The sequence below is a fragment of the Eutrigla gurnardus genome, assembly GCF_963514095.1.
Source record: "Eutrigla gurnardus genome assembly, chromosome: 11".
In the NCBI taxonomy this organism is placed as follows: Eukaryota; Metazoa; Chordata; class Actinopteri; order Perciformes; family Triglidae; genus Eutrigla; species Eutrigla gurnardus.
In genome coordinates this window covers 17,350,236-17,363,133 of record NC_139925.1, presented here as the reverse complement: position 1 = coordinate 17,363,133, position 12,898 = coordinate 17,350,236, and the positions used below count along the sequence as shown (strand labels likewise).

General features: G+C 41.6%; 1 protein-coding gene across 1 annotated transcript in view; it reads left to right on the top strand.

The window, feature by feature from the left end:
* The first annotated feature begins 8,132 nt into the window (after positions 1–8,132).
* The window catches only part of nrg3a (neuregulin 3a), a 366,859-nt gene continuing 362,093 nt past the window's right edge, over positions 8,133–12,898 (top strand). Inside the window, exon 1 of the mRNA XM_084020530.1 lies at positions 8,133–9,414. Within this exon, the coding sequence (XP_083876656.1) occupies positions 8,691–9,414 (724 nt within the window). The 5' untranslated portion in view covers positions 8,133–8,690. The remainder of the gene's footprint in view (positions 9,415–12,898) is intronic.

Genomic DNA, 12,898 nt, shown 5'->3' with positions numbered 1-12,898 from the left:
GGTGAGGTAATTTTTTAAATCTCATTATTGATTTAGATTAAGGAAACACTTCTTAAAGGAGAAATCCGGTCATTTTTGACCCCATTGCGGTTGTCCTCAGGGTCATCCCGACTTATTAGAAGCAAAAAACCAGACAAAAATTGACGTTGCCTAGCCCGAGATCTGTACCTGCCTGGCAGCCTTCCAGACTCGCTCCAATGCTAACCCATTGGGGCACGTTATATCTGCTTTCCTGGGCCTCAGAAAACAATTCCAAGACCTATGCAACACAGGTTGGGTCCGTACGAGACACCACGGCGCTCGTTTAGCTCAAATAGTGTTGCGAAATGACATAAATATGTGTGTTTTAGCATGAAGTTACTCACCTCAAATCACCCCGTAGACATTAGCAGTAGATAGCCGAGCGCCTGTCGTCCCTCCCAGTCACCGCAGAAACGAAAACGTTTTCCTCGTAGTTTTGATTTTGTATCCATAAAGAAACGACCGAGCAGTGCAGTCGTCCTGTCCGTAATAAATCCAGGAAGCTGTTATGTCCATATGTATGACTATGTTACAACATAGCAACGATAGCATACAGCTAGTAACGTTCCGGGCGCTCGTCCCTCCCACTCACTGCAGAAACGAAAACGTTTTCCTCGTAGTTTTGATTTTGTATCCATAAAGAGTTGATCAAGCAGTGCAGTCGTCATGTCCGTAATAAATCCATGAAGCTGTTACGTCCATATGTATGACTGTTACAACATAGCAACGATAGCTTCAGCTAGTAACGTGCCGGGCGCTCGTCTGTCCCACTCACCGCAGAAACAAAAACGTTTTCCTCGTAGATTTTGTATCCATACAGAAACGATCGAGCTGCGCATTCGTCCTGTCCGTAATAAATCCATGAAGCTTTATGTCCATATGTAAAAATCAAAACTACGAGGAAAACATTTTCGTTTCTGCGGTGACTGGGAGGGACGAGCGCCCGGAACGTTACTAGCCGAAGCTATCGTTGCTATGTTGTAACATAGTCATACATATGGACATAACAGCTTCCTGGATTTATTACGGACAGGACGACTGCACTGCTCGGTCGTTTCTTTATGGATACAAAATCAAAACTACAAGGAAAACGTTTTTGTTTCTGCGTGACTGGGAGGGATGACAGGCGCTCAGCTATCTACTGCTAATGTCAACGGGGTGATTTGAGGTGAGTACCTTCATGCTAAAACACACATATTTATGTCGTTTTGCAACACTATTTGAGCTAAACGAGCGCCGTGGTGTCTCGTACGGACCCAACCTGTGTTGCATAGGTCTTGGAATTGTTTTCTGAGGCCCAGGAAAGCAGATATAACGTGCCCCAATGGGTTAGCATTGGAGCGAGTCTGGAAGGCTGCCAGGCAGGTACAGATCTCGGGCTAGGCAACATCAATTTTTGTCGGGTTTTTTGCTTCTAATAAGTCGGGATGACCCTGAGGACAACGGAAATGGGGTCAAAAATGACCGGATTTCTCCTTTAATGGCTGTTAAACAGATATATGACCTCTGACACTACTGTTGTCCATCTTGGTGTCAATCTGTGTAAGCTGCCCTCAGGAGTATATCATTAGGTCTCTAGGGTCTGAGTTCAGACAAAACCAGTGGGCTGCATTTGCATCAATTCAGCAGAAATGTCAATTCAACGCCAGTGGTGATCGAGGAGAGTATATGCAGCTCAGAAGGAAAATGGCTAAGAAGTGAGTTTTAAGCTGTTGATTTTGTAATTATAAAACTGTCATACCGCTGAATATTTACAGTTGCTTGCAAACACTATTTATAAGATATGCCAACCATCGGTTTTGTGAAGGGGAAATGTGTCACTCATAGCTGATTTATCGAAATGAAAAGAAGTTACCTTACTCCTTAATTTTGTGAAAAATTAGACAATTTAGAGTAAATAGTGGGTTTCTCCATAATGGGACAGAGAGACTGCAGTGCTAGAGGGAGCAATGACAGGCTTTTTTTTTCTTTTGTTCTGCCTCCATAAATCTTGTGTGTAAATTCTATGCGGACTGTCAGAAGCCATGCAGGAGGTGAACAGTGAACAATCTGTGTACATGTGTGTACGTGACCAATAGGTCTCCTCTTTAAACCCCTGGGGCTTGACCCAGCCTGACCCAGCCAGACACCGCTGCCATTTTAATGTAGGAAAGATGACATTCATGCAGAGTTAAAACATTGCTGCTTAATCCTCAGGCCCTGACGCATTAAACATGTTGGAAACTATTTTTACTAGTCCGTGTCCTTTGCTACTGTAGGTTGCTTATATAGACTAATAGCCTCGAGGCACCCATTGCACATAACATCACATACGAAGTGTAACTTCCTATAATGTCGTATTAATAATCACAGAATGTAATTGCTCATAGGACAACATTAGCTTTCACTCACATAGTCGCTTGTCTTTCTACAACCCATGGATAAGCACAACTCATATGATCTGTACATTGTAACAAAAGAAAATATATATACAAACTGTAAATGCAAACACCTAAACATTGGGTGTGAAATGGTGGGAATTTGCTACCAATTGGACCAGCTCTGACAAAAATATGGCAGCAAGCTATTGCAACTAAAAAGGGGATTTATTGATAACTTCTTTTGCGGTTGAAAAAAAATTCCTGGAGGGACTTATTAGGCTGCGATCCCAACTCTCTTGCACACATTATTGCTCTGGACAAATGACTACAACTTTGACCTTTTGGAATAGGGCCTTTGTTGTCTCCTTGTGAATGTGATTGGAGGAAATACATTTATTTGCCCTTTAATTAAAAAGCAGGTTTGCATTCTGGGAGGCCTGATAATGGGGACAAGCAATGTTATCAAAACAAAGATCCACCCTGTCGGCCGTGGGCTTTCTTTTGCTCCATGCATATGTATGTAGGTTTTTTTGCGCAGGTTAACCCTGTAAGACCCAGATATAGAAAAACCGAAAAAAAAAAGTTTTTTTACCTTTCAGATGTTGTTGTGGGAGGCCTTTGATGCAGAAATTAAAGAGTTTAAAAAAAAAAATTTTATGTATGATTTTAGAGAATAATAATAATAAATAATAATATTGCAAAATTGGGCTTAGATGGGAGCAGAATTCCTGTATTTGTGCTCACGTTGTCTGAACAACAATTCAGAACAACTAAGGGTTCATTTGCAAGGTTGATTGCTTACTACACTAAAAGATATTTTACTTTCTTGAATCTGATGAATCCAGTCCAATGAAACAGAGAGATGTTGTTGAGAGGTTGTGTGAGTTCATGGCCATAAAGCGGGACTTACAAACAAATGTATGATCCAATAGCATTGTGAGACTGAACAATAGAACCCAATGACTATGTATATGTGGTAAAAAACAATATAAAATATACCAGATTGTTTTTTAGGATGGCTAAAGGTAACGTTGTAATTTTACAACATGGGGTGTTATAGGGTTAATGGATCTGCATCCTTCTCAAAATCGCATCTTTAATCTGACATATACAAATATGCATAATGGAATGCGACTGTAAGGATAAAAAGGATAATAAGTGACGTTAGTCCACATTCCACGACTGCTGAAGCAGCAGATGATGAAAGGGCTTCACAAGACTGTTAATGGAACAGAAAGTGGAGGGAAAGTAACAAATATGCTCTCTCAGTGATGGCTGGGTGGCAGTGCTCACATGTAATGGGACTGCGATGGACTTTCTCTGGGGCCTCTGGATATGATGAGGTTATTCTTATGTATCAGCCAGGTTTGCATCCGTGGGATGTTGAATGTGTGTGTGGTCTTGCAATATGCTGAACCAACGCGTCTCTAGAACACTGGACCTATTTGGTAGCCTATATAATAGGATTATATTGCTTGATGGGTAAACAACAGATGGCATGGGTATATAAAGAAGAGCAGAAGAGTATTGAGTATTTACTACCATTAATGAGTCACGGACGAAAGCTTGTAAATAAAACTATGAGTCTAAATATAACCCCCCCGTTGTACCAGCCAGTTCAAGCTGACAGTAGGATTATCAAACAAACAGAAACATAATACTGAACATAATCATTCATGCTTACAATGTTACAAAAGAGGCAAAAGCTCTGGTTTTCTTTGTGTTAAATTATTGGAAATGGAATATCTGTTTAGCCGTTTGATAATGTCATGTTGGCCTCAAGTTTTAATTGGTGTAGTGGAGTGCCCGCCACAGGATTCCATATGGAATGGACCTTTTCACCAGACGTGCTGCAGAGAAGTAAAGAAGAATTTAGTTAGTACATCCAGCAGCACCAGTGAACTGCAGTAAATGAGTTGCGGCCTGTAAAGGCGACATGCTCAACTAAGGCCACAAACTCTGAAACTAGGAAAACAATCACATCACTTCACAACAACATTTTGGTGACAAAAAATGGTCTCATGATTGAGAGTCCACCTACACACCGGTCCATCATAAACAGTCTTTCTTAATATCTAATCTACATAACTAGCTTGGGCCGTTGCATTGGATGGATGCATTTTATTTGTTCGTCCACCATAAACAAAAAACCTTATTGACTCTACAGCAGCATTATTTTTGTACTGAGCGACACAAAAACATTGACAATTTGTGTCCACTTCCACCTATAGATTGCATTTCATGACTATTTCATGATTTCTGTGAAACTGAGCTGACATATATGCAAAGGATATTTGCTTAGTTATATTTAAAGGTTTCAATACTGGCCGACACCCAGACAAATTGAGTGCAGTGGGAAAACATACTGATCCTGTTCACCACTGGATTCCACTACGCAGACACTTCGCTTACTGTAGGTAAGGACAAGTAATTAATCCATAGACCAGCACAGGCCATGATATCTTCTTATTAAGCACATTTAAGATTCGGCATGTCGGCAACTTTTTCTGCAGTCAATTACAATCTGTTCTACTTTAGAGGTAAAGCAGTTTCTTTTGCAGCTCCATCTATCTAAGGAAGCCTTTTTACATACTGAGATGCATGACTTACTTATCTATACATAATAACAAATAGGCATCTATCTATCTATCTATCTATCTATCTATCTATCTATCTATCTATCTATCTATCTATCTATGGCCATATTTTCATGTTTTTAAAAGTGTCTTCTTCCTTAAATGGGGCGGCTGCTAGGAAAACATTTCATTTGTGTCTCTGCGGCTGTTTGCCAGTGTGATTATTGATGATTTTTTCCAGCCACCAGTGCCGTTATGGACCGCTCTAACAGAGTTGTTCTATATATTTGAATGCCAGAAGACAGAAAAGAGGCGTGAAAAGCCTCAACGGCATGCCTTGGCTTTCCCCACGGGACCAGTTGAAGGATTCTCCTACAGGCAGATGGCTATCTGCATGACTTTGCGTGCGTGTCTGGCTTCTGATGCTATCACATCCGAGTAGACACTCTTTCAAACACGCTCATGCACACATAGATAACGTCTCAGTACAAGAGAGGAAGCCGTGCATGGTTTTACAACAAGCATCTTAAAGGTTGTTTTACACACTGCTAGACTCTGTTAAATTGATTTGAACCCAGGCTGGATTTACTGAGGCTCAACCGTTCAAACTGGCTGTTAACATAATAGTCAAAGAAAGCTGTGATGCAAAACTCAAAATGTTATTAGTCTTTTGTCTCTTGTCAGTTTTACCTGCACATTATTTCCTCTTGACTTATGGGTCTATTAATTATTTTCTCTCTGTATTTGTTCCAACTTTCTCTCACTTCACTTTTGTGCCGTCCTTCAGAAATGACTTTTCTTAATAGATTTTTTGAAAGAGCATAATATACAAAAAAGATAGGGGGAAACAGGGATAAAAGTTTTTCACAATGTAACAGATGTTGAAATAAAAAGGCCTTTAAATGCTTGATGATTGCGCCATCAAGTATTGTAATAATAAGAGACTATTTTTCACATACATACAAAGAAACATACAGATTTAGTTTAATTGAAGCAATGCAAATTACATAACCATGTTCTTAGTATTTATTGAAACTCTTTCTGGAGTGAACTTCTTTCACCCTTCAATTTGGGAAAGAAATTGTGCTGATTACAGACAACATTTTGTGGTGTAAATAAATTAGAATCACATTAAATGCATACTCTGACATGTTAAAAATGGGAATTACACAATATATGGGACAAAAGAAGAAAGAAATAATACAGACCAACATTCAGGTGACTAGGAGGTAAATTAGGAGGCTATATTCATTAATTAACGTTAATCTGCAATTTCACAAAACAACATACATGTGATACAATATAGAAAGAAAGAAAGGAGGTTAAACTATATCACAATTCTTCTTTAAATAAATTAGATATAATACATCCAGAAAAAAACATATAGCATTATGAAGAAGCTTCCATAAAGAAAAGTGTTGAACCCAAAGATTATAGTAAGTCAAAGAACAGAACAAATGAGCAGACTGTGATGCACTACATTAGAAAACTAAATGTATTCAGAAATGTAGAGCTATCTTTTGAAAGAGGGTTGCACTTAAATAAAAGACATCTTTTCTCATACGCAGACAGCTTTTCATGCAATTCTGAACAAGCTGCAGTGTTTCCACATGAATATTAAACATGACATTAAATACACTTATATTTGGTCTGATAATCCATCTCTCCTCCCTTATTCCTCCCCAGTCCCTTCTCTGGTGCCGCGCGGTGGGCGGGGTCAAGTCAGTGACGGCTTCTGCATTGTGCCTCTGCTCTGATCCCTCTGGGACTCGGGCTGCTCGCTGGTAACTGCCTCGTCTGCTGCTGCAGAGCTCTCTCTCTCCCCCTTCCCACTCTCATTATCTTTATCTGTACACACACCTCCGCTTCCTTTTTTTTCCTTTTCCCCCCATCGTTTTCTGTATGCATTCTGCATCTTTACTCGCTCCCCTCCCTTATAACGGAGGTGGGCAAGCTTCCCAGTGCTGGTGCATCTAGCAGGTGCAGCCTCTTTCTCTCCTCCTCCTCCCTCTCTTTTTCTCTCTCTCTCTCTCTCCCCTTGCTCTACCAGTGTGCACACTCCACTCTGTTTGCGCCTGCATCTTTTTTCTCCCCCATCTCATTCGTTCTCTGTCTCTCAGCGGCGGCAGCTCAGGGAGGCAGCTGTATGTGCGTCTGCATAACAATTGCCACAGGTAAAGACAGCTGCATCGTCGGATGTTGCCAACCCCACAGGGGGTGAGGGAGCCTTCGCTGCTGCGGTTGCAAGTTCTCATCCCAGCGCGGGGCGCACATTTCTAATCATCTCCGAGAAAAGCATCCTGTAGGGAAAGACGAACGGAGGATCCCAGCCACCGGACCAACAAATCACAAGCCGACTCGGAAAGAGCAAAGGCTTTCAGGGACTGAGGAAGGCAACGCACAACTCAGTGAGACAGGAGAGAGAATCAGCGGGATATTTTTAAACATCGCAGACTATTTTTGCTCTTATCTCTTGCTTCTGCTCTGTTTCAATTATTCGCATCCACTCCCTGCCTCTCGTCCTCGATTTTTTTTTATCCTTCTGTGGCGGAATGTTCCCTGCAAATAGATGAGAAGAGGCTTTCAGAGTGCTTGCTGCAGTATTAACAGACAGCACACTGAGACAGCAGGGCGCTGAGCGGACAGCTTGGGGAAATCTGACCCAAAGCCGGCTGGACAAGGAGCAGGATCACGCGTTGCAGTTGCAGATTTATCCACCCTGTGATACCACTGCACGACAATACCCCTAATTCTTTTTTTTTTTTTTTTTACCTCTCTCTCTCTTCCCTCATCTGAAGTTGCTTTTGACGGGATCAGAAAATTCTTCGGGATCCTACTGCTTTTATTTCACTGGAATTTAGAGCACACATAAAGGAAGCAAACATTGATAAAATAACAAATAATCTTAAAAAAAGGAGAGGCTGGTAGACAAGCAACGGGCAACAACGATAGTGAAGAAACCAAGGAGAGTGATCGACAGACGCATAAACGCTCTCTTTCATTTACGGAAGAGACAGATTTTGGGAGCTGAGGGACGCTGACTCTGCTAAAGCTGTCGAAACAGGCTGCATTGGAAAACATATTTCTTTTTCTATTTGGTTCTTCACAGGGTCGGGAGGCAACAAGACCCACCCTGCAAGTTTCCATCCCCTCATTAGACAATACCATTCCATCGTGGATTGTGCCTGGTGAAGGACATATATGCATATTAAGTAGAAAATAGCCGGATCTTTTGCTGCAGTGAAATCTGAACACTGATGCCACAGATTTCTTACATGCACAGATGTAAAGCTGTTCCTTCCCACCCATCTCTCCCTCCCGTCCCTCCTTCTCCTTGTTAGAAGCACTCCTTCTTCTTCTCTGGCTGATCCTGCTGTGAACATTCTCGAAGTTTACCGTTACTTTCGTCGGACATTGGGAGTTGGGCAGGACTAAGCGCGGACTAATCGGGCGATTATCCGTCTACGCCAGCTCTCCCATTTCTCACTGGTGTCGTGTGAGTGTGCGTGCTTGTGTGTTTGTGATTGCGTGTCTGCATGTATCTCCTGCACCCCTCCCCGGCTCTTTATCCTTGGATTACATATTTTTGTACGTATTGTTATTGAGCGTCCTATTCCCGTGAGGTCCTTTTTCTATTTGTCACCTTTCCTGTTGTCTCTTCTCCTTGTCCGGCATCGTTGGGAGCCTTTTTTCTGCCATGTGCTACCGATGCTTATCACAGGGTTAACCCTCAATGAGCCATAACGCACGGCAGGGAAGGATGAGCGAGTGTTCTGGGGCAGCTGTTTCAGGGGCGGTGATCCTGGAGGAACCTGAGGGTTCAGGGGTTTCCGGGGGACGAGGTGAGGGCCAGGCCCAGGATCAGGGTCCTGTTCGCTGTGCAGTTTGGCCTCGCCAGCAGACATGGCTGTGTGTGGTCCCCTTACTTATCGGTTTCATTGGCCTTGGATTGAGCCTGATGCTGCTGAAATGGATTGTTGTTGGTACCGTGCGGGATTACGTGCCAACAGACCTGGTGGATGCTAATCGGATAGGCCAGGATCCTATCTTCCTCTCCAAGCCAAGTGGGATTCCCAAAAGTCCTGATACAACCACCACGACAACTACTCCTACAGTTGATGGTGGGAATCCCACACCTAGAACTGTAACTATCACAAAAGGTAGAACTCGTTCCTATACTACAACCACGACCATAAACCCTCAAGGGGGTGCAGCCTCGGGTAGCCAAGTAACCCCACGGAATCCCGTAAATCGTAATGGACGTGGACCTTCCGGTTTTACTACAACCACTGCGGCGCCACGGACGACTTTCATAATTGGAAGTGCAACATCTAGCCCCTCACCGTCCAATCCAACTGTACTCCATGACTCTACACAGATGTGGACCGTGGAGCATACTACGACTGAGGCGGTCTCCACCACGCTCACCACGCGTATGCACGGCCACCGCAAAACACGTAAGTCACTTGCATCCGGAAATGCTTGCCAAATTTGTTTTCTGGGTTGAAACGCCACTGTGAACATCTTCTGAATTGACTTGTCGTGGTTGAACAGATTAATGAGCAAATTCACGAATTACATTTTAGGTGCGTGACCTTTTAGCTAGTTGAATTGTGTGTGTCTATTGCTTGTTTTTTTTTTCACTCATCCAAACTGAAATTTGAACTTCTGACAATCTAGAAATGTTCCAGTTTCTTTAAGACCAATTGGGGGCCAATCAACACTTACCGCCATCCTGTTTTGGAGAGTTTATATATGACACTCCAGAGATCAATATCATTGATAGGCACTGTAATGCAATCTGGACTCTTGCCGGACTCAATAATCAACCGTTCTGCTTTGAATGGATAAACTGTTTTGTTGGTACATGACGTGCTGAAGGCATACGAAAGCAGCATGTGACATTGCGACATAGACATTTAATATAAGGCAAATACAGTCCGCTACAACTTTGGCTTCAGAAATGTTTGTCTGGTATTTGGTGACATATTGAGTAAGTAATCTTAGCCTCACATAAAGCATTGGCACAGATCATCAGTCATGTTGTTTTTTTACAACTATAATGTGCAATATGTCATTAATAAGGGGTTATTTCTGTGATGAGGAACAAAAAGATCAATAGTGTGGACCTGCATTGGTTAGCTTCAAAGTTGAAGTATTGAGGTGTTATTTTGTTTGTCTGCGGGACAAGATATACTGATTAATTGTTGCATCTGGAATGAAAAGAAAAGTGCTCTAATCCATCTGTTAATAGATGCTGACTCTTCTACTTCTGTTTTCAATATCGCTGTCCTTGACTCAAGTCATGCCATGCACACATGCTATTGATTGGTGCTACAGGGCTTTTTTTTGCAGCAATCAATGACACACACACACACACACACACACACACACACACACACACACACACACACACACACTCTCCCTCTCTCTCTCTCACACACACACACACACACACACAGTGTACGTGCAGCTTCCTCCATGATGAATCTCTCTGTTCTCAAAATGGTGTAACATTATGTGCTGGACTTCCCTCCTCTTGTGATGTCTCTGATCCTGGCTTGGGAGAACACAGACAGTTGCAGAGTGACCTCATGCTCTTTACCATGTCTGTGAAAAGCTCACAAGTCAGCCAGCAGTTGGTACAGGCATCTCATACACTGTCAACCGTTTAATATACCTTAATTATATTCATATTGCTGTGTGTTATGAATTAATTTGCACTGATCAAAATGGCGTTCTAATGTATCGTTGCTTTTCTCTCATTATATAGTCTGTTATGTATGATATACTGCCATTTAGCAAATTATTTATAATTATATGATGGCAGCCATGTATTAAATAATTGATAAACTAAATCATCCATTCAACCTGATGAGGCTTCTCTGCTTCACTGCAAAAGGTGCGTCTACATCTATTTGTGTCCGTGATAATGAAAGTGTCTCCAGTTTACACCAGAGACCAGGGAATGTTCCCTCTGATAATTAGAAACAAAGGGGGGAAATTGTGTATCATTTCATTACCAGGAAAATGGGGGCCATCCATCATCATCCGTTCATTAATTAATTAACAATTAGATAAAAAAATGTAACTTCTCAAGCAAAAGCTTCTGAAAACCATTAAGCTGATAGATATCCAAGGGGAAATGTCACTCCTCCAGCTCGCCTGAGAAAGTTACTCCACCACAGAATAGCCAAATTTGTTCGATAATCCTAAACACTCTTCACCCTCCCATCCCCTGCCTTCCACCACCCACATGCTTTGATTTGAAAAGGCCATTGTTTTCACAGTAACTATCCATTATTTATGAACATGTTACGTGGTATGACTGACTTGCCTGACTTGGGCTCAGAAACGGAGAATAAACACAGTTTATAGACTTTTGTCCTGATGACTCAACCTCTCCATAGCCATCTGAGCCTTGGAATTACTCAGCCCTTATTCTCTATGCAGACAATGAATGTCACTTTTACGTCCAGAACCCCTGGTGGAGTGCAGCTTTGGTGGTATTCTGTGACATTCTAGCTTGTCTAACTGTCGAAAAGTCAAGATCTGACAACTAAAGGAAGATATCATAATATGATATATGTGAGACATCTTGGCCCACTCCTTGCAAATGTCACTTTGAAAACATGATTGACATATCTAATCTGTTGGTCCTTAGGAAATCAGAATCAGCTATCCCCATGCTACAAGATGCAGAATGAAGTTGATATGGTTGAGAAATGATACCACTCTAGGGAGCCAAGTGACCTCTGCACTGCAGGGCAAAATGTCAGGTGATGCCCCAGTGATAATGTCAGTTAGATCAAGCAAACTGGGAATCTGATGTCACGATAAGTAACAAATAAGCTGAAATAGAAATTGAATTGGAGGATTGGAAATATTCCCGTCTCAAAGTTCATAATTTGTGTAATTTATGACTTGAAGTACTTCTTTGTCTGCTGCATAGAATGTAGAATAAATATGTATCATATGATGTTTCTGCTATAAAGGTTGATTCTAAAATCAAAACAGTTATTGAAATAGGTCATAAGCATGCAGAGGAATTATAAAAAAGGAAAAGGGAATGTTAGTAAATAAGACCAGATGAGTCCGTCGTAATACATCTATACAAAGGTTTATTCAATAAGGATAAAGGAAAGTATGTGTTGTCTACTTCCCCAGTGAAAGTAAATATGAGAAACTGAGTTTGTCAGTAGATTTGGGTCGATGATCGGAGATTATTGGCTGATTTTCAGTTCCGTGCTTCAGACGATGTTCTGGTGCAGGTGGTCTGAGGTCTTCATGCTGAGCCACTCAGTGGGATTGGGTTTCAGTCAGACAGTGGCCCTGAAACCTAAATCCAGATTAACAGCCCATCACCATGACAGTGGAAGCAAGAGAATTACATTAGCCCACCTATCAGTCACACACACTCAACATGGGCTTACAAGCAGCCTGACTGCCGAAGGATTGTTTTGATAGATGGTCTTTGGTGGGATGAATTCATGATGTTAAGGTGACATGTTTAAGGAAATATTTTCTCTTAGCTGCGTTTCAGAATTCCTTAACGGTGTTGAGGAGGCTTCACGTATAGTTGTATGTTTATAAACAATTTATTCACACACAATAAAGTGGCAGTCATTGATGATTTTTTGTGGCAACAGTATTGTGCAGGGAAGTTGTATATTTTCTATTAAGTACTTGTGGCAAATGATATGTACAGTATCACGTGAAGCAGAAACTTGACTAAACCAATTGTCTGAAGTTTTTTGTTACATGTTTAATTGTTTAACTCTTTGGGGGGGAAACTTGCTCCTTGCTTCAGCCAAAACCCTTGATGAGGATATTATTCTTTATGATCAGTATATTGCTCAAAATCTGCAGACAGCCAGGATAGTTTTGGGCTGATGTCAGCAAAATTCCCTGATCCAACATAAGCATCATGAATAAAAAGGT